General features: G+C 37.4%; 1 protein-coding gene across 12 annotated transcripts in view; it reads right to left on the bottom strand.

The window, feature by feature from the left end:
• The window catches only part of sick (sickie), a 1,061,378-nt gene that overhangs the window by 200,850 nt on the left and 838,805 nt on the right, over positions 1 to 21,723 (bottom strand). For 10 of the 12 annotated variants that reach the window (XM_083119471.1, XM_083119472.1, XM_083119464.1 and 7 more), the window contains 6 exons: positions 19,827 to 20,050; positions 16,781 to 17,584; positions 14,752 to 14,914; positions 11,635 to 11,661; positions 8,512 to 8,682; positions 2,080 to 2,195 (listed from right to left, as the gene is read on the bottom strand). In XM_083119471.1, coding sequence (XP_082975597.1) covers positions 2,080 to 2,195; positions 8,512 to 8,682; positions 11,635 to 11,661; positions 14,752 to 14,914; positions 16,781 to 17,584; positions 19,827 to 20,050 — 1,505 coding nt within the window. The remainder of the gene's footprint in view (positions 1 to 2,079; positions 2,196 to 8,511; positions 8,683 to 11,634; positions 11,662 to 14,751; positions 14,915 to 16,780; positions 17,585 to 19,826; positions 20,051 to 21,723) is intronic. The other 2 variants (XM_083119465.1, XM_083119466.1) reach the window with 2 other exon arrangements.

Here is a 21,723-nt window from a genome sequence, read left to right as displayed (position 1 = left end):
ATTGGAACTTGATGCACTGTGATGCTTCAATTGTTCTCAGTGTCCTGGCTACCGCTAGGTGAGCTGTTGTCAACCATCCTCCTGCATCCGTGTCACCTGCTAATGCCTGGCGTTAACTGTTGTAGTAGGGGAATCCAAGTGTGCCTCTCCGCTATGTTTAGCTCATGCGGAAAGTGCATTATGGTGTGCGTTTCTATGATTTTGGTGTCTACTAGTGTGTGGGCTCTGTGCTTGACATGTACCTTTTGGATTGTATGGCTATTGTATTCGATGTGCTTAGCAAGACCAGTAGTTGGTTGAGCTTTTGTTTGCATCATATAGGCTATAGCAGATGACACAGATGCTGATGGACGGTTGATTACAGCACACCTAGCGGCAACCAGGAAACTATGAACAATAGAAGCATGCCAAGCAACAGTGCAACAAGTTCCAACAAGGTTGGGGGCAGTGGCCACTGAAATTAATAGAACTACAAATAAAACAGTTTCGCAGAAAAAGTGAGTACCATTTTCTCGATATTTGACACATAAACAAGTAACTTTTCCGAAGTAAGGTAAAGTTCCCCGTGCATACAGCACCATGCCATGAAGCCACATTTAGGGGATGTAGGGGTAGGGCTCCACATATTATCGATCTCAGAAATTTTAAATGAGGTGTGAACAGCACCACGGTCCAGCCACCTTTACACCCCAGGGTTGCCCCAAGTACCCATTGACTTGAGGCTGGGTGAGCTCCGAAGTTGCTTTAACAAACACTTTCCGGGAGACTTGCTTTTAAAGGTTCTATTAACTTCGGTGGCCCCTGCCACCATCCACTTAGGAACTTGTTGCTTCACTGTTGGGCTGGCTTCCGGTTCCTGTAGTTTCCCTGGGTGCCACTAGGAGCACTAGTGTAGCCAGTTCATCTGCTCAGTTTGCTGTGCGCGCTTGGCTTCAGTTGTTGCAGAAGCGGGAGCCAAATGTGATGTGCCTGACCACTGTAAATGTTTAATTCATGTGAAAAGCACATAATTGCATCAGTATCTTTGATTTTGGTGTCAACTAGCAAGTGCAATGAATGCTCGAATGAAGCTTTCTTGACCACGTGTTTGTTGAACTTGAGGTGCTAGTGGCACACAGGGAAACAACAGGAACCAGAACCCAGCCCAGCAGTGATGAAATGAGTTCTGAAGTGGATGGTTGCAGGCGATATCAAATTAATAGAACCTTTAAAAACAAGCCTCGTGTAAGTAACGTGATTATGTGCATTTATAAGTGTCTTGAGAAAAGTGGCAATGATTCAGGCACTTAATTGCATGTTCTACAATGTAGGTTGAATTACCTGATGGTATTTGGGATTTATAATTAAAAATTCCAGTTGAAAAATTGTTGATTATTTCACAGTTCAGTTAGTAGGTTTCACTAATGTAACATTACTGAGATATTCAGTGTATTACTGGCTTTTTTTTTGTTGTTAGAATTATCATATTGTTACAGCTATAACATTGATCAAACTACAAATAAATGTCCGATGAAGGGAGCATGTGTTCTCCTGAAATTGACATCAAAGTTTCTAACAACTTTGGATGCAAGAATTCTACAATGCATACCATAACTGCTGGTGTATAAGATGTACTTTTCCCCTTTAAAAATAGGTCTGAAAAACAGGGTGCATCTTATATGCTGATCTTAATTTTTGATTACCTTCATTTCTGGAATTGCCCCTGTTCCTTGTGGCGTGCAAGAGTATTCCAGTCACGTAGAGTTCATACACATGGATGTGCAGGCACTGTCAATGATGCACTGGTGTTGATGTGCGAGGATTCAGATTCTGATTTAGAAGAGGTGTCAATTGGCTCTGGAGATTAACATTTCGGTTTTGATGAAAATTAAAATGTATTCTTTCCTAGTTAGATTACATAAGATATTTGTGGAAAGTAGATCTACATGTTACTTTATATTAGAAATACTGCAAAAAAAATTACAATATTTAATAATAAAGCTTTTCTTCTCAAAATGAGTACAAAAAAAGGGAGTTCATCTTATACGCCAGCAAATCAGTATAAACAGAAACAATTATTAAGAATGAAATAATACTTACTATCATCATCTTTAGAATTAATTTTCGTGAGAAGTCCTGTGTAAGGTGACATACTAGTTCTACTCAAACCATGACTTGAGGCAGATGAGGTAATAGGAGACATTGGAAAATTGAACCTGGAATAAATTGAGATAAAATAAATTTGACAAACTATACAAAAAAGGTATTGGAATGCAATTCATGGACGTTTTGCAATGTTACATTGAGTATACAGAATCAACAGCCATATAACAATTATAAAAGCACCCTACCTACGAGTCTCTGGAGCAATGCCACACATAACTGTAGAAAAGGGGAGAAAGTGAGTGGGTGAAGTGAAGCACGGTTGGTAACTGCAGCCATGTGGCTCCTTCCATCCCAGATAGCACAGTAAGCTTGCTTCATGCTTGAAACATTGATTGATTGATTTTCCTTCACTTTTCTGCTAGTAATTGTGAAGATGAGGATGAATGGTTAAATGTTAAAATGTATGAATGGACAAACACATACCTATAGAAACGACACCTCTGGTCCCACGAAGGATTATACTGGCTTAGAGTCCAGATGCTAGAGCCTCGCTAAACTGCAAAATGCAGTCCAGGGTGTACTCGGTGGAAGTGAATTTGAAACAAGCTTTTCATGTAAAGTGAAGAAGAACTTTCTGCAAGCATATGATGGCAAGCTGTAAGCTTGCATCAGGTTATAATGCAGCCAACTAGTTACCACGAGTCAAAATTACAGTCACAGAAAGGTGAATGCTTGATACAATATTGTCAAAGCTGTGAGCTTGATTCAAGCTTTCCATATTCAACTGTCTTTGACAAGCTACTGCAAGTTTGCCACAATCTTTGGTGCTATCTGGGGGTGTAATCAGTTTCCTCTTTCATGTGTTCATTTGTCAGCACCTTGAGTAATCACTTGTGCAGAGGACTTGCTTTCATTCGCTTTCTCTAGAGGCTACTGGGATGGAGTATAGCTTCCTTACCTTTGGCGATTCCATGAAAATTCTTTCAACTTAGCATGCAGAGAAGACATAGATGGAAACAAGAGTTGCCAAATGTAGCTCTTAACACTTCCCCCTTGTTAACTTGAAAATTTGTAACAATTTAAATATCAGTTACTTATTTTTAAAACTAACTAGTTACTTCCAAACACTGGAAGTAGATAGAAACATGCACAAAACAATGTTGTTCAGTTATTTTGTTTATTGTCACTTGCTTGGTTGCCTTTATGATGGATTTCACAACTCTCAACTCTTCTAAATGAATTTTGATGGGGACATTACTATGTGTGAAACTTCAAAATTATTTCAGCAGCAGATGATTTTCATGGAACGTGTTTCCCTATCTGTTCCACCCCTATTTTGTTGACTGGATGAGTCCACCCATATACACTTGTATTGATAGTTGCAACTAAGACAGAGAGACTACAGAGCTCAGAGTAATTCATATAGTTCTGTAATAAAATGTCAAATGGTGCAATGACAACTGACCACACTGATCATTTACAAGTCTGTTTCATGTGAAAGATCGTGGGCAAAACCAAAAGGCAATCTCAAAAACAGGAGATGGGAGATATTTTAATGAACTTGAAGCAAATATGATCAATGCGTGGATATTTTCCTGCATTTTTGAAGTGGATTTTTCATACAGTCAATTATAAATTTCTGAAAACAATTAACCAACTCAGAATCCATGTTTAAAGTCTTCCCTACTGAAAATTCCATCTACTGTTTTTAGTAGATCAATAGGTGTTTTGAAACACCTACTGTCTTCAGTTTATGAACTGTACTGCTAATGTTTTCTACTGTTTTTGGTAGTACAACTGTGTGTACTGTCTTAAGTAGTTGAACTGTACTCTTAAAAGTTTTCAGTAACATAATTGTACAACTAACATATTTTATTGTGTTCAGTATATTGTTATGTGAAAACAGTTCTATCATCAGTAATGAAAGAAATTATTATCTATACAACTGAAAATGCAATGGAAAAATAGTATAAACAACTAAAATAAATGTGTTATAGAATTTGTTACTTGGGAATGCTTTTACACAACAAAAAAATAAAATGATGTGTGTAGCTTCATTGTGGTTAATGCACTTGTAGAAAATTGAAAAACCTACTGTTTTAGACATAAATTGATATATTGTTCTTCCTATATTCACACAAAAACAGCAAAAAATTGATTTAAAGGAAGACCTGACCCTCTACTGGCAATTCATAACAAATACGCAGCGACGCTCATAGGCAAATTTAACGACGACCCTAACGTCGACTCATTGCTTGTGAAAATTGTAATTCATGGACTGCCTACCTTATACATCTGTATTGTTTACTTTACTCCATGCTGTAACGACAAGTCTTACAACTTATTTTATAATTTTCTTGAAAGGCATTGTAGACCCACACATAACATTCTCCTCATAGGGGATTTCAACATCCCTTGCATAACAAGCAATGAATACAACCTTGTTAACGCCACTCCTGTATGTCGCAATTTATACAATCATATGTGCTTTTTTCAATTACGCAGCGTAAATAACATTCAAAATAGTAACGGCAAAACTCTCGATCTTGTGCTAAGTAACGTTTTTGGCATGCAGTTGACACGAGAAACTCAGCCACTCGTGCCTGAGGCTTCTCGTAATTGAAATAAAGCACAGAAAAAGGACACAGAGTAACCATCCACCAAACAACCTCTCGTACAATTTCAAAAGAGCTGACTTTAACAAACTATACAACAAACTATCGGTCGTTAACTGGGATACACTAAAACTCTGTGATAACGTAAACGAAATGACAGATATGTTTTACAACATAATATACGAAGCATTTGACGCGTGCATCCCCTTAAGACGCCTAACCCCTCCTAAATATCCATGCTGGTTTACCGCCAATATAATTAAAAAAATAAAAGCAAAGGCTCACCACCACCAAAAATGGAAGCAAAACGTAGGTAACCCAGTTCGCCATGCCAACAAATTTAAAGAACTCAGAAAAGCAATCAAAAAAGAAATATCAGCCGCCCATAATAATTACTTGTTCGACATCGAAAGCAATATTCGAAGTGACCCGTCACTTTTCTGGTCGTACATAAATCGCAACAGGCAAAACAAACAGTTTCCAGTTTCTTCAAACAATGAACCCATATTAAACCTGAATACCGTCGTTGATGAATTTGCGAAATACTTTCAATCTGTGTACGCAAACAATATGGCAAAGTATAACCTCGAGATCATGGCGGGGCACACAAGAGTGCAAAACGTTAGATTCACTGAACATTCAGATGATCAGTATGTCTGAAATTGAAGCAGCTGTAAAAAAAATTAAAGCCAAAGAAGTCGGCGGGGCCAGACAAAATCCCACCCTACATCTTCAAAGAATGTGTAGACATTTTAAAAATTCCACTCTTTGTTATCTACAATGCGATATTATCTTCCACGCAGTTTCCCGAACGGTGGAAAGTTACTGCTGTATGTCCTGTACCGAAATCCTCGGAGAACAGAAACATACAAAACCATCGTCCTATAGCTCTTTTATCTGCCCCTGCTAAAATATTTGAGCAAATCTTATATTGCCACATATATAACCATGTCAAAGAAACTTTATCTGAATTCCAGCATGGCTTTCTGCCCAACTGCTCAATAGAAACAAACCTTGGCGAGAAACTGCATTATATAAGCACGGTGTTAGATGATGGGGGGCAGGTGGATGTAATATACACTGATTTTTCCAAAGCCTTTGACACCGTAAATCATGATGTACTACTAAGTAAATTGGGCACTTTCAACTTTTCCCTTCCCCTCAGGAAACTTATGGCGTCATATTTAATGAATAGAAAACAATATGTCTCGTATAAAGGCCACGCATCCAGCGAATTTCTAGTACGTTCCGGAGTACCTCAAGGGTCCAACATAGGACCTCTTCTCTTTCTTCTATTAATCAACGACCTACCGGAACATTTGATTAATTCTAGAAAACTGTTATTTGCAGACGACCTGAAATTCTTTCAAAGAATAAAAAATATTGAAGACTGTGTGTGTCTACAACAAGACATAAATAGGTTGAGTGCGTGGTGCTTGCGCGACGGTCTTTCTCTTAATGCAGCAAAATGCTATTCCGTTACTTATTCTAAACAAAGAACGATCTTAAATTTTCAATATAAACTTAATACTACCAATCTAAAAAAATCTGAAACAGCAAAGGACCTAGGAATATATGTTGACTCTAAGCTAACTTTCACTCACCACATTAACAAAGTAATAGGCAATGCTTACAAACTTATCGGGTTTATTATTAGAATGGGCAGAGACTTTCGAGACACCCAAACACTTAAGGTATTATATTACTCATTAGTGCGTTCAAAACTTGAATTCGGGTCTGTTGTATGGAACACTGACAGTATAGTACAGACTACCAAAATAGAGCGAGTACAATCAAAGATGTTACGTTATATGAAGTATAAACTTGAAGGTACTTATACCAAATTTGATTCATACAGTAATCTAATAGAGGAGCTCCGAATTCACAGGCTTGACGATCGAAGGACAGTGCGCGACCTGCTGCTGCTCTGGAAAATATATAATGGAAAACTTCGCTCTCCTCATTGGATCTCACAATTTAAATTACGCGTTCCTAACAATAAGACGCGACCCAATCATCAAACCTTTTTTGTGAATAGAGCGCGAACAAACATTGTCAAGAAATCCCCTATCTGGAGAATGAGTATTCTCTACAATGCCTTAGAAAAGCGTAACAAAAAAATTGATTTGTTCTCTATGCCATATATACAATTTAAAAACTGTGTAATGAATACAATATCAAATAACAGTCACTGAAGCATGTATGAAAACCTGTATATCTGAACTCTCTAACTGGGCGGCAGCCTGTCGAGTTCATTATTGAAAATAAATAAATAAATAAATAAATGCTTGAAAAACCAACTAGCAAACACTGCCAACTACATTGATCAAAAGATTGCTCATTTCTGCAATTGTATTACACAGACATAATAATAACCATGGAAATTCCATGCCGAATAATAATAATAACCCTCAACTACAGTTGTGACATCCCACGGACCGGAGCTTTTCTTTTGCTTGTTATCCCGCCATTAGTTTTAACCTTGAGGCTACCTCTCTTTCAGTACCTTCCTCAACTTCCGTGTGCAGTGAAAGCGTGAAGGGAAAGGTTGCATTATATGCTTCTGTGGTGTTCTATTTATATACTGCGGTCCCGTGGACGTCACGGTTTGGGGGTTAAATTCACCAACGATTTATTATGATCAATAGACAAGAGAATGGCAGATTTTTTTATTTGTGGCATATACTGAATAGAGGGTTAATATTTTGAAGAATGAATGTTAAACAATAATTAACGACTAAATTCACGTTGATCAGCTGTGTGTGAATACTCAGTTAAGAGATATTTTGGCTTAGTGAATTTGTCTTCCTTAAACTCTCAATATAAACAAAATACTTTTTTTTGAGAAGTTAAAAAAGAATGTTTCGCTCTCAAAACTATGTAATTGTGTTCAGTGAATAAAGCATGTAACATGATTAAATTCACATAATTTAAAATATGTTTTGATATAGTTATATTCCTTTCTTTCTTAGAGGTCCTGTGGATCGCACGACTGTGTTAGTGCCCGAAATGTTCACGACAATGGTTAAGGGTTAAAAAAAAAAAAAACGATATGATCATAGATTCAAACTACTAATCATTTTAAGTTTGAGTTTTTTCCTTAAGAAAGAGTTCTATTAACTTACTCATTAAGATATATCTGACTTCGGTAGTATTCCTTAGAAAAAAACAGTAGAAATTCAGTTCATGTACTGTTTTTCCAATGAACTTCTAAATCACTGAAAATGTGGTGTCAAGAATTAAACTATTTATTCTTGGAGTCAATTAATGATTTTATAACATCTTGTAGCAAGTATTATGCATTATTATTCACATTGTTTTTTTCAGTACAGTAGCCTACAGTTGAAGTGCAGTAGATCTACAGTAGACCTACAATTGGTTTTTAGTACATTTCATAGTATACAGTAGAAGGCATTCGAAAACAGTAGAATTTGTCTACTGTAAACAGTAGAACGGTTCTTTAGATTAGTTGCATAGGCAGAAGAGTAGCTGGAGTGAGTAGGACAAAGCATCCTATTCTCCTAATGCAATTGGGTAAGCAGAGTGCTGAGGTGAGTATTTCATGTGTTAGGTTGGGTTTGGTTAGGTTTACTTTGCCACATGCATGAAAGTTGACTAAATCAAATTTCAAGTTCATATCCTTGTCATTGCTCTACACTTTATCATCAAACTAAATTTCCCACTTTCATTTACAGGAATTCCTCATCAGTGTCCACTCTGAGAATGAAGTCTTTACTCGTATTCAGTTCTAAAGAGCAACAGCATTAGTGGTGGCAGCAATGGTAGTAATTTAATGGCACTCAATACATACCTTGATGGTGTTCCTTGAGAGATCTGGCTTGGAGTTGGACTAGTAGGCTGCGAAGAATGGTGGCCATCGCGTTGAGATGTGGTAGATGATGACATAGGAATACTGTAATAGGGGTCAATATCATCTGACCTTTGCAACATGGACGGGTACAGCTTTTCAGATTTTGTTGACCTGGAATCAAATTTACATTATTTTAGAATGTTAAATAAGTGTTTCTTGCAATGTCATTGAAATTCTTCTGCATTCCACAATAAAAGTATTCATTAAATTGGTTATGCTGCTAGTTTTAAAATCATTACAAATTGATGTTTTCTCTGCTTAAGTAAAACTAACTTCATGGCATATTAGTGTTAAAAGCATTTGATTTCATCTTCATTATCACAAATGTACAAAGTATCATTTGTTCACGAAAGATAATGTATGTGCTTTTTATAATATATACAGCTTTAATTATGTAGTTCTGATATTATTATTATAATGCTGTTTGTCAAACATAAGTTTCCCCTAGAGAATTACAGACTTTGCGTTTCTTTAATACTGTCTCATTGTGTATATATATCAAAGAATTGCATTTCTGTAGGGGAGAAGGTGGGAATATGAAACATGGTTGTAATATGAAATTCGTTAATTTTCTACTCACTGGTGCGATCTAATGTTGGCAGTTGGCAACACTTGCAAAATACTCGCCATTACTCACTAGAGCGTGTTGGACGCAGTTGAGTTAGCAACGTCGTCATAGGCAAGAACAGCAGGTTTTCGACCATGAAACAATTGTTGTAAGGTAAGAATTATGCATGTTTTTGATGCATTATTACTTTTATTAGCAACACAAAGAAACGTGATCGGGAAAGTACTCAGATGAGACTTCCGTACTAACATAGTATTTAATGGGAAGCGGTAGATGTAGGTAAAGTTTTTTGACTGTGCTTGGAAAATGTCTGCTGGTGGTAATATGGAACACTTTGAATTTGTAAGAAATACCTGTTCCATATTACAACCCCGGTTTCCATTGTTTCAGGTACACGATGCCACGAACACAACTTGATACTAAGAAGAAAAACATCAGGCAACAATGCAATCCTGAAGATATGATGAATGCTATAAGTGCAGTTAGGGAAAAGAAAAAGACAATGTTGTAGTAAAACCAGATATGTAGCGCTATGTAATTATCCTAGAGTGCACTTTATTGGCTAATCAATCAGTCGATCTGCTTTTATTTTGAACCTTACCATTATTTCATATTACCACCCCATTTTCCAAGCCCTCAATTTTGACAAGGTTTTCATAAAATTGTATATTTCCAAAATGAGTGCATAGTTTTGAATATACGTTTGGTAATACCAATATCAAAGAATATATTTACCTCTGCAATACGTGAAAATAATCAGAGTCAGTTGTCTAATGACAGTGGATAACAAAAAAGTGTTCCATATTCCCACCTTCTCCCCTACTAAATTTGAATTCAGTTATTAATGGAATCTATGTTGAAACTGCAAGTGTATACTTTCAACACACATGAAAAACTTAGTACCAATAATTTATTCTCAGATTTGAAACCTTAAGCTATTTACTTAAAATGTTAAATGAAAATAATATAGGTGAAGCAAGCTAGCATTGTTTCTTATAATTTATACACAGAAAATGCATTCAAAACCAAGACTTATGCCACTGTGCAATGTGCTTAAAATTACCATGAAATTATTACATATTAAATGATTATTGTTAACCATCTTAATAAAAAATAAAATTACTTGCCAAAAGGAAAATAACTTTGCAAGCATTCCAAATTATTACTTATTTTAATTGACAACATTTGCTATGCTCAGGATCACATCACATTCTTACATGTGCTCAAACATATACTTCAAATTTGAAAGCTTCACGAGGAAAAATTAAAATTTATGTTATCTAGGTTATTTAGGTTTCCAAAAAGTAAGTTTCCATTTTTATCTATTTATGTAATAGTGAGTTACCTCGTAACATCAACGGTGAAGGTGCTCAAAGGAAAAATTACTATAAACTATGATTTTATAATAATAGTAGTTCTTATTTTGCATGTTCTGCTTCGTGCACATTTTCATGCATCTCATGTTTCTTGTTTTCTTTTTGTCTGAGGCAATACATTGAAATAATCATAGGTATAAAGTTTGTACAAATTGAAGGCAGCACACAAGGTATTCAATATAAAATTGGAAATTTCAATCCTGAAGTCTGACAAATTCAATATTATTAAAAACCTTTCAAATACATATCCGTGAGTTCTAATATGATTCCTAACGCTAGAATTAGAATTTGTCAACTTGCGTATGCTAAGGCTATTGACCTTGGCAAGATTTAGAAATATTATTATTTGCTGTATTTCACTTTGATTTCTTCTTACCTAGTAACCAAACATCCATCTCTCAAAAGCTAATTGAAGTTAAATACGAAGAGGCAATTATCCTGGCCCACAGGATTATGTAATTAAATGGTTGTGCATTTTTCCGTTAGAGGAACAAAATTCATAATTGTGATGAGTACTTCTTTTTTTCAAATTCGTAAATTGCAAATCTCAAATAAAATGGAATTTCTCACTTGGAACAATGCAACTTAAAACTACATATTTTGATTTCCCTGTGTATTTTATGCTAGCACAATCCAGCTGCCATTCATAACTTCATGAGCACGGTGACCATGCCCAGTGGTGGCAATGGACCAGTTGCCCCCCAACTTTTTGTCACTTTGCCCCCGCACTATGCTAAATCTTATCTACAAAAGGAAATATACTGTCTTTAACTCCCCCCACTACCCCAGTTTTGGCACCTTGCAACCCCCCCCCCTGATTTTGGAACCCAGTTGCCGCCACTGAACATGCTGAAAAAAAAATTCACTACTCTATGCATTTTGATAAAGAAAAAGTGATCCTAAGCATTTACACTTAAGTGTGCATAAAATACATATCAACAAAATTTTATATTGTGGTGTGAAGAACAAAAAATGCGCACGGTAACAGTATAAATTTTGCAAGCATTCAAAGTAAAATTGCCATCATAGTCAAACACATTTCAAACAACAAAGCCAACTTGAAAACAAAATCAACAAACCAAGTGCAAATTATTATCATTCAGGCAACCCCCACAATACCTTGGAAAGGTCCTTTCCCTGATATGGCTGTGAAAGATTACACGATATGTTAAGGGCAAGATGAGGATAAACAACAGTTGAGTTTGAGCAGTAACACATGTTCAAGAAAACAGAACCTCTATGAACAATTTGTCATTTTATGATAAGTGTCACATTGCTATCTGTAAGGTAACTATTATTTCAAGTACATCTCCTAAATTTACAGAAAGTCACTGATGACATAAACATGTAATACACTGATATGGGACCGAGAATAAAAAATTTAAAGATCAGAGCTGAACATATTTCTCAAATCTTCATAAAGTAAAATACATCAAACTTCCTATCGTGAGCCATAATTAGGAACAAATATAGAACTGTATGACAACACTTGGTTATCATTCAGACAGAACTGTAAAATCTAATAACCAAAAGTAGTTTCAGATCTAGCAAATACATTGTAACACAAATATTTTTAATGCAACACTGAATAAAGGGTTCCATATTCCATTATGTAAATCATTGTCAAAAATGTATTGTATACACCATTCTGATTAATATTAGACAGCAATGTGTACAATACATGAAAAACAGCCTTTTGTAGACTATTAACTGCATTGAAAAATGAACTATGATGAAAGTACAGTTAAATATTTCAAATTCTGAAAGATAATAGAATATATGTAACAATTGCTGCAGTCCACTTAAACTTTTATCCCTAGAATCACATGGCCCTACTGAAGGAGATGCTATTATTAGTATTAAAAATAACACAATATGTTGCTTAAAGTATTCTTCAGCCTGTTATATTCTGTGAAGTGGGTTTTATAACTACACAGTACAGATTCTGATATATTTGTTTCTTAAAAACACATTATAAGTTAGTTTTACCGACATCTTAAATTCTATTTGTACTAAATGCCATCCATTACACTTTATAAAAGTCACACTTAAAACAAATAACTTTACTCTTACTATACACTATTTTCTCTGGAGAAGATATGCATTTAGTATACATCTAAATACCATACAAAAATGGACATTTTGGTCAAAAATGCATTTTTGATCTACCTTTTCTTGGTTGGTTGGGAGCAAAGAGAAATAACAGTCAACCCCATAGCACCTCTGATGCTGTCACTGGACAATGAATTTTCATCTAAAGGAATTTAACACCCAACAATCCTTGTTGATAAGAACAAATTACATTGTCATGTTAATACAGTATTATTTGTATGATGCAGAGTTCGTACAAATTAAATTATTTGATAAATTAAACAAGAATCTCTTGTAAATTTCATTCTCAGCTTTTACTGTTAAGATTGTAATATTCATAACATACTGAATTTCTTTATTTTTCATAATGTGAATGTACTTATTGTACCTGTGTACTTCACATTTTATTTCACTGGTTTGTTTCATGCAAAATTAACAGTTGCTTTATTTATTCCTACACTGCCTATTGTTGCTTTCCATACTCACAATTGTAATTAACTAATTCACTAGGAGTGTGTGTAGAGTGCAGAGCACATACAAGGCCAACCAGAGGTGTGTGAAGACACCAGTGGGAAGAACAGAGTGGTCCAGTATAAGTAATGGACTAGAACAGGCAAGTGCTCCTTCCACACTGCTCTTCATAATTACAATGGATGCAATTAACGAAGAGGTGGGGAAGAAGATAGGAGAGGAAGAGATGAAGGCCCTGTTGTTCGCTGACGACTTAGTAATACGGGGGAACAGGGAAGAAGTAGTTCAGAGACAGCTTGATAGTTGGAATGAGAAAATCAGAAGAGCAGGAAATAAAAATGGACATGGAAGGGTTGAGGGTAGTGGAGAGCTTCAAATATCTAGGAAGGATAACTGAGAGAAGTGGAAGAATAGATGAGGAGGCAAACAGAAGACAAACTGGTGGTGGATTATATCAAGGGGTTCAAAGATTAATATGGAACAGGGATGTACCTATGAAATGCAAGAAGGTAATATATAGCACACACTATGTGCCAATAATTACATACGGAGCAGAGACTTGGACAATGACAAAGAGAGACAAAAGAAAGAAGCAGGCAGTGGATGAAATTTTTAAGGAGTATATTGGGGAAGACTAGAAGGGATAGAATAAGGAATGGGGAGATCTGACACAGTGGGGGTGGTGAAGCTTCAGCACAGGATAGATCAGGCACAGATGAGATGGTTCGGAGAGGATGGATGCAGAAAAACTACCAGTAAGAGCTTACCGTGCACAAGGAGTGGGGAATAAGGCCAAGGGGGAGACCAAGATGTCGGTGGAAAGAGCAGATAGCGGAGAGTGTTAGGAGAAGAGGAGAAGATTGGAACACCGTGGAAAGAGAGGAGTGGTGGAAGACCAGGAAAAAATGGAGAGGCTTGACTTCTATGCCGACCCAGCCAGAGGCAGGAAACAGCAAAGGTTGATGATGATGACTAGGAGAAAAATTGAAACTAATAAAATTCTGCAATTCTAATTCTTTATCAGGTTAACTATTCAGTTTAAGAGATCTGACACAAATATATACTGTTCTGATTAGAAAACATTTGTCAGGAGAAACAGTAGCCTAGTGCTTCATAACTTGACTTGGTGTCAGAATGGTGACTGAATGCCCAATGCACAATTATGCTACAAAATGTAAGAGAAAGCTTTATTTTTAATAAATGATGGAATGTAGAAACTGGAAGACTTGAATGGTTTTTCAAAAGTATTAATATTGTGCACTTTACTACTATCAAATTAATTACCAAACCTTGTCCATCATTCGAATCATAGTTCTCGGGTTACCAGCCAGGTTAAATTGACTTTAGCGCCAACATTTCGAGTGCATACATTGCTCCCATCATCAGGGAATCAACCTACATTCCCTGACACTGAGAGCAATATAAGCACTCAAAACATCAGACGCTAAAGCCATCTTCACCTGTGTGCTAACCCGAGAACACTTGTTCAAATCACATTGCCAGGAAAACACAACTCCTACTTGTCCATCATGTTAATATATAAATTTAGGTGTTACTTTTCACAGTATAATCGCTTCAATTCTATGAATATTGAAAGAAGAAACACTATCAATATTGAAAAAAAAAATGACAACTGATTTTTGCAAGAAATGCAACAAAAAGTGTTACCCATACCTAATGCTGTTGCTGCGATTTAGTCGTGGCCCTGGAGAAGCACTTGTCTCCCGCTGATGCATCATGAGGCGTGCATGGGTGAGGCTTGCTCGCTGCTGGAGTTGAGATGCCATTGAACCCACAGAACTCAACGATTCTAAACTTTCAGCTTCAGTTAAAGGAGCTGCAATGAGGAATGGGGAATGGTAGATATACCACAATAGGTAAACAAGTATATTATATATATAATATTCAATCACCATAAATTTAATATTCAACACGAATTAATGAAGAGATTTTGTTTTGTTAAGTATCAAAAGGTAAATGATTTTGTTAAATTCTGAGCAAGATTGTTTACTGATCAAGTCACAGTTTTGGCTACCACATCATACAAACAGTAAATGTTCCATTCCTGCCAACTACTTCTCAGATTTTAATGCACAACTGAAGGAAATATCTCTGTAGTTTTGTTAACTGTTGTAGGAATAACATTTGCAATCGAAAAAAATTGTGATTAATATAGTTTGATTTTATGTAGAACACAATGTACATCCACACATTTACAAATCTTTTTCAGCCATACTAGTGCTACAACTTACTATTTAGTTTCTAACAGCTAAACTTCTTGTGAGTTATTTGATACGATACCAAGGCTTGTGCTACAATTGATTTGAAACTTTTAATCTAGTTTAGCTTTATTGATTGATTGAATTGGTTTATTTACTTCGTTTTTCTGCCACTTTTAGCTAATTGCGAAAATCCAGTTTTGAGAAATGTTATGTGGGACTATAAGGTAGGCCTTGTAATGTAGTCAAATGCTTAGCAAATTTGAACCATACCCTAAGACTATAAATTAATCATGCATATATATTTAAAACGTAAGAAACAGACAACAGTTTTAGAAGCACAAGAATAGGCCAACAAGCTGATCTTCATATTCTCATTCTTTTTAATGTATCATTGTAGTATATGCAATATTACTGAATTCTTACATTTATTTGAATTCCAAAATGCACAATAGAATGTAGGCTTTGTTTCTTTTCTTCTAGTCTAATGTGATCACATGTGCACAAGAAATGAATGTGAATATAAGATTCAATACTATGATATAAATACGAGGATTATTTTTTAAGTAAGGTCCGTTTTGCAATAAAAACGAAGTAAGTACATGTTTTTTTAAAAAAAAGAAAAAAAATTCTGAATTTACATACACTTCTCTATTTGCGACATAATTTCCTTCCCGGTTTAAACATTTATCGTAACGAATTACGAGTTTTTGGATACCCTCCTCATAGAACTCTGCCGCCTGTGAGATAGCCAGTTATGCACAGTCGTTTTCACTTCATCAGTGGCTAAACACTTGCCGCCCAGGAGGGTCTTCAGATGGCGGAAAGGTGGTAGTTGCTAGGTGCAAGGTCTGGACTGTATGCGGATGATCGAATACCTCCCATCCAAAAGAATCTATCAATCATCATCCGAATAAAGTCCAGACCTTGCACCTAGCAAATACCACCTTTCCGCCATCTGAAGACCCTCCTGGGCGGCAAGTGTTTAGCCACTGATGAAGTGAAAACGACTGTGCATAACTGGCTATCTCACAGGCGGCAGAGTTCTATGAGGAGGGTATCCAAAAACTCATAGTTTGTTACGATAAATGTTTAAACTGGCAAGGAAATTATGCAGAAAATAGAGAAGTGTACGTAAATTCAGAAAATAAATGTTTCTTTGAAAAACATTTACTTACTTAGTTTTTATTGCAAAACTGACCTTCCTTAAAAAATAACCCTTGTATTTCAGAACACGAGGCCTGGTGTGGTGGCATGCATCACACACCCTTAACAGTGCCCACAACACGAAGTCTAAGAATTATTGATGTCATCTTTAGAACTTGTAAAAGTATATGTAACTAGATGAAGGAAGTGAGTTGTATTATGCATGGAAGTCTAAAAATATAAATTAACATAATTTTGCACTAACTACACATAAATTCTATCTTAAATAAAACTATGAATAGGGATTAGTCTACTGACAAACACAGAAAAATCTATACCTCCAATACCTCGGTGTTGTGAATTAGCCATCGGAGTAGCATAAGTGGAACTATGCCGAAGCCACGGGTAAGGACTGGAATTTCCACTATAGTATCCATGAAGCTCTGCATAGTTGGAATAAGCAGTGTCACTCAACGAGCCATCCGTTATCTTGCTAAGCCTTGGGCTTCTCTCGCGGCCATATCCACCATGGACACCAGCGAAAAATGCCGCATACTCAGCACTCGACGTCGACGACTTCGGTAAGGACTGAGAACCAAAAATTCGATCCCTGACATTTTGCGAAAGTTGCGCAGCAGATGGGGTTGTAAGAGAGTACGATTTGTATTGGTGTTTGTGGCCGATTGAGTTTCGTGTGTACTCTGAATCACTGTGTGCCGACGTCAACGATTGTAGGTCACTTGTCGTCTGCGTCCCTCCACTCACTTTCACTTTAGTTCTTGGGCGATCTAAACTACTACGGTTCGTATTTGTCTGTTCCCCCCTCACATCCATTCGGGGTACTGCAGATACCTGAGCAGTTTTGGGTTCCTCACAACTATTATTTTCTCTCTCATTTCTACAAGTTTTACTAGAACCCCCTTTACTACTGCCCGTGGAAGACACGCTGCTAGTACTAGTAGGACGTTTAATGTAGCCAAAGCTTTGAGGTACCCCTCTAGCTGAATGGGGTTTCTTTCCCTCACTATTTACGCGTACGTTCTGAGATCCCTGTGAAGGCCTCGGAGATCCTCTATCAGTCTTTGGAACTTTTTCAACACATAGATAATCTCTATCTCTGCTACTTACATCTTCTTTTATTCCTGAAAAAAAAAAATGGAATCACTGTGATTAAGAATATAATGATGCAGGAGGTCATCATGTGAAGTAAAGGTGCACAATGAATTGTTTTTTCAAGGGACAGCTTCGTGAGTGGACCAGTATCTTGGTTCAAGGAGTGCAGATCTTGCTATAAGAGGTGCTTGGTGTATTTTTTGTTGAGAAAACAGCATCAATTATATATTCATTTAGTCTCAACATAGTACCATGTAGCCATATTAACATTATTGTTACGAGGGTGAATCAAATATGAACGAGCCTTGATTGGCTAAGCGTCTGAATGTGTTGCAGGGTGTGATTGGGCATGTGCGGCCAGTAGGTGGGGCTGTCGTGAGTCAGGAACCAGAACAGCTGGCGTGTCGCATGCTTCGTTTAGTAGCTCTCACGATGAGTGAGCAGTGTGTGCCAGTGTCTGTTGCACAATGCATAATCATCAAGTTCCTCACCCAGGAAAACTTCAAACTGGCCGAAATTTACCGGAGACTTCAGGCCCAGTTTGGGAATGGTACCCTCTCGTGGGCAAGAGTGATGGTGTGGTGTAAGGAATTCCAGCAAGGCCGTGAACGTGTTGCAAATGAAGTGCACCCCCATCGTCCTCGCACCAGTGTGACGAATGACAACATGGCTCGTGTTCATGAGCTTGTCGAACAGGATCGCCGAGTCACTGTGAAGCAAATTGCGGCAGGCAGAACTTGGTGTGAGCTATGGAAGATGTCCAGTCAATCACCACAAAGCACTTGGGCTTCCGCAAAATCACAGCTCGGTGGGTTCCCAAGCTGCTGAATGTTGCTCAAAAAGATGACCGAGTTCGCATTGCTCGCCAGCTTCACACTCGTTTTGATGTGGAAGGGGAAGCATTTTTGCATCGCATCGTTACCTGTGACGAGACATGGGTGCATCATTACACCCCAGCATCCAAGCGTGCCAGCATGGAGTGGAGGAGGAAAAGCGAAGGAAACCCCGTGAAGGTCAAATTTCGGTTGTCTGCGGGGAAGGTGTTGGCCAAGGTGTTTTGGGACTGGAGAGGGGATCCTACTGGTGGATTTCTTACACGAACGTCGGACCATCAACGCTCACTACTACTGCAACCTTCTGGATCAAGTTAAGGTGCAGTATCGATGCAAACGACGAGGCTGTCCCATCCGCCAGGTCTTGTTCCTCCATGACAACGCCAGACCCCATACAGCAGGTGTTACGTGGCAGAAACTGGTGGAAATGCACTGGGAACTGCTTCCGCATCCACCGTACACCCCAGACCTTTCACCATGTGATTTTCACCTGTTTGGACCCCTCAAAGAAGCACTTGGGGGCGAGCGATTTGCGACCAACGATCACGTGGAAACCTTTGTGCGCAACTGGTTGGCTACCCGCCCAGCTTCATTCTACGAGAACGGCATCAAGAACCTACCACAACGTTAGGACAAATGTATCACTAAGGGCGGAGACTATGTAGAAAAATAGGATGTGGCAATGTCTCCGTTTCCTTCAATAAATTTTGTTTTTCCGCACAAGGCTCGTTCATATTTGATTCACCCTTGTAATAAGATTCTTTTCAGAATAAAAACATTAAATTTGATTATAAATATTTGCAGTACAAATACGATTAAGTTCATATTTTTCTGTCTACATCTGTTATGATGAATATAGTTTTCTTTTCCTTTTTTGCCATACATACATAAAATACAGTACGAGATTTGAAATTTCATTAATATTCTTACCTAATTCTTTTAGTATAAAAATTACATTACCTTTTCAAAGTAAAAAAGAGTTTAATTTAACTAAAGAAGCATTTACAAAATGTTAATAGTTCTCCTAACAGCTTCAATGTCATGTGTTAGTGTCATGTAACACATTGCAGTGAAACTACAATTTTATGTTCCTCAATTTTATATTTTACCACATTGTAAATTCTACCCTCCTGGTTCCAACAAAGCAAAATGTTATAAAATTCTGCATTTTAAGTTCTTTTTCACCTCTATCCTCTAAAAAACATAGAACTGTGTTTTCCACTGTATATGCTAATGGAGCCAAACCTATAAAATGACCAAGATAAAGGATATGTAACAGAAGACAATGCAGCCAAGAAAATGAGCACATAAAGTTAAGCAATTTAGGTTCCGAGTTGACCATGGTCTTTCTCATCTTGGTGTGACCATCTCATCTCTAGTGGTTACTCAAACATACAAGTGAGAAAATCTCAAATCATAACCAGATCTTTTCACGTACCCATAGCTTTCCTCTGTCTCTCGGAATTCACATTGCTCTTCTTCTCCTGTTTGCGAACAAATCCACCATTACTGCTACCATTGCTGCAGTTGGATCCACCGGAATTTCTCTTATCCTTCGCTCTCAGAACCTCCAGGTCAGACTTCCCTCTCCTCAGCTCCTGAATCTTCTCTGGTGCTTTACCATTTTCCACATACTTCTTCCATTGCGTGTTGGAGATTTGTCTAATGAACAAAAATGAATTGATTAGTCCTGAAAAATTATGCGATGAGACTAGCAGTCGTTATATTTTATTATTTTTTGTATATCAAATGGAATTATAAATACTCTACTCTTGTGAAGTTTCTTTCCTTTTAGGGTCGGTCAAGAGAACATGCCAAATGGATTTTCACTGGGTGGCATGTTCAGCACACACTAAACCTATTGCAGCTATATTTTGCAATTTGCCTTCATCCAGCTTCTTACTTCTCTTCGAAAAGCTGCCAATTGAGGCATTGTGGTTATTATAGGAGAACTCACAAAATACAAGTTGCAGGCATCAGCAGTTTTCCAAACATCTGTCCTATTCTAAAGCAAATTTCAGAGTATTAGAGACAAGGTAGAACCCGTCAGATGTTGCACAAGTTCCTGCTGCCTTCTTCAATGTACGAGGTGTGGCTAGAAAAAAACCAGATTGATGTTGCTGTCGACAAACTGCAAGCGCGACAAGGTCAAGCGGTGCATAAGTGCACAACGTGATATCCTGCCTACCCACTGTGTGATTGCCCAGGATGCACAGCCCTCAGTTCCGCTGTAGCTTGTGGACGAAGTGAACCGTACATCTGTGCTCCGTCGGAAAAATGTTAAGTGTGAAAGTTGAACAGCGTATCAATTTAAAGTTTCTTATGAAACTCAGAAAATCTGCCACAGAAACTTATGGTTCGTTGAAGGAAGTGTACGGAGATGAGTGTTTATCACGCACGCAAATGTTTGAGTGGATTCAAAGGTTTAAAGAGGGATGAGAAGTCATCGCGGACGATTTTCATCCTGGACGGCCTTGCACATCAAAAAACATATCAAACATTGCAAATGTCTGTGAATTGATTCGACATCCGTGGTATTGTGTACGTTAATTGGGCACCCGAATGTCAAACTGTCAACCAACATTATTACATTACAGTGCTGACGACCCTTCGTGAGCGAGTAAGAAGACGACGACCTGATTTGTGGAAAAGCAAGTAATGTATTCTTCATCATGACAATGTTCCTGCCCACACAGCATTGTCAGTGAAGGCTTCTTTCGCCAAGAATGGGTTCCCTGTGTTAGAACATCCACCCTATTTGGCGGATCTCGCTCCGTTCGACTTTTTTTATTCCCAAAGGTCAAATCAGCACTGAAAGGAACCAGATTTACGACCGTATAATCTGTGAAAACAAAAGCGACTGAAGTCATGAACATGGTTTCAGAAAGTGATTTCCAGCACTGCTACCAGCCATGGAAGATTTGCATGGAGAGGTGGATCGATAGTGCAGGGGAGTACTTTGAAGGGGATAATGTTCGTATTGTACAAAATAACCAATAAAATATATTGTAGCAACAGTCCGGTTATTTTCTAGCCACACCTCGTATATGATACAACAATAAAAGAATAATCTACCTTTGTTGAGTTTGCCACTAATATCTGCAATGCCTCAATTGTTCTCTCAACGATGAGTCGACGTTAACCTTTATAGGGTTCCTCCAAATCGAAGTACGCTTGCCCCAAATTTAAGAACACTACCATTGGGACCTAACTTTGGGGGAGTAGAATCAAAATTGGTGCTTAATTTTTAGAGGGCAGAATCAAAAATTCTCTTCCTCACGACTATTTTGTTAAACAACTGTTACATCTGCAAAATCATAAAAATTACTCAATAC

Source organism: Lepisma saccharinum, chromosome 3 (genome assembly GCF_977018435.1).
Source record: "Lepisma saccharinum chromosome 3, izLepSacc3.1, whole genome shotgun sequence".
Lineage (NCBI taxonomy): Eukaryota > Metazoa > Arthropoda > Insecta > Zygentoma > Lepismatidae > Lepisma > Lepisma saccharinum.
This window is presented reverse-complemented; position numbering and strand designations above follow the sequence as displayed.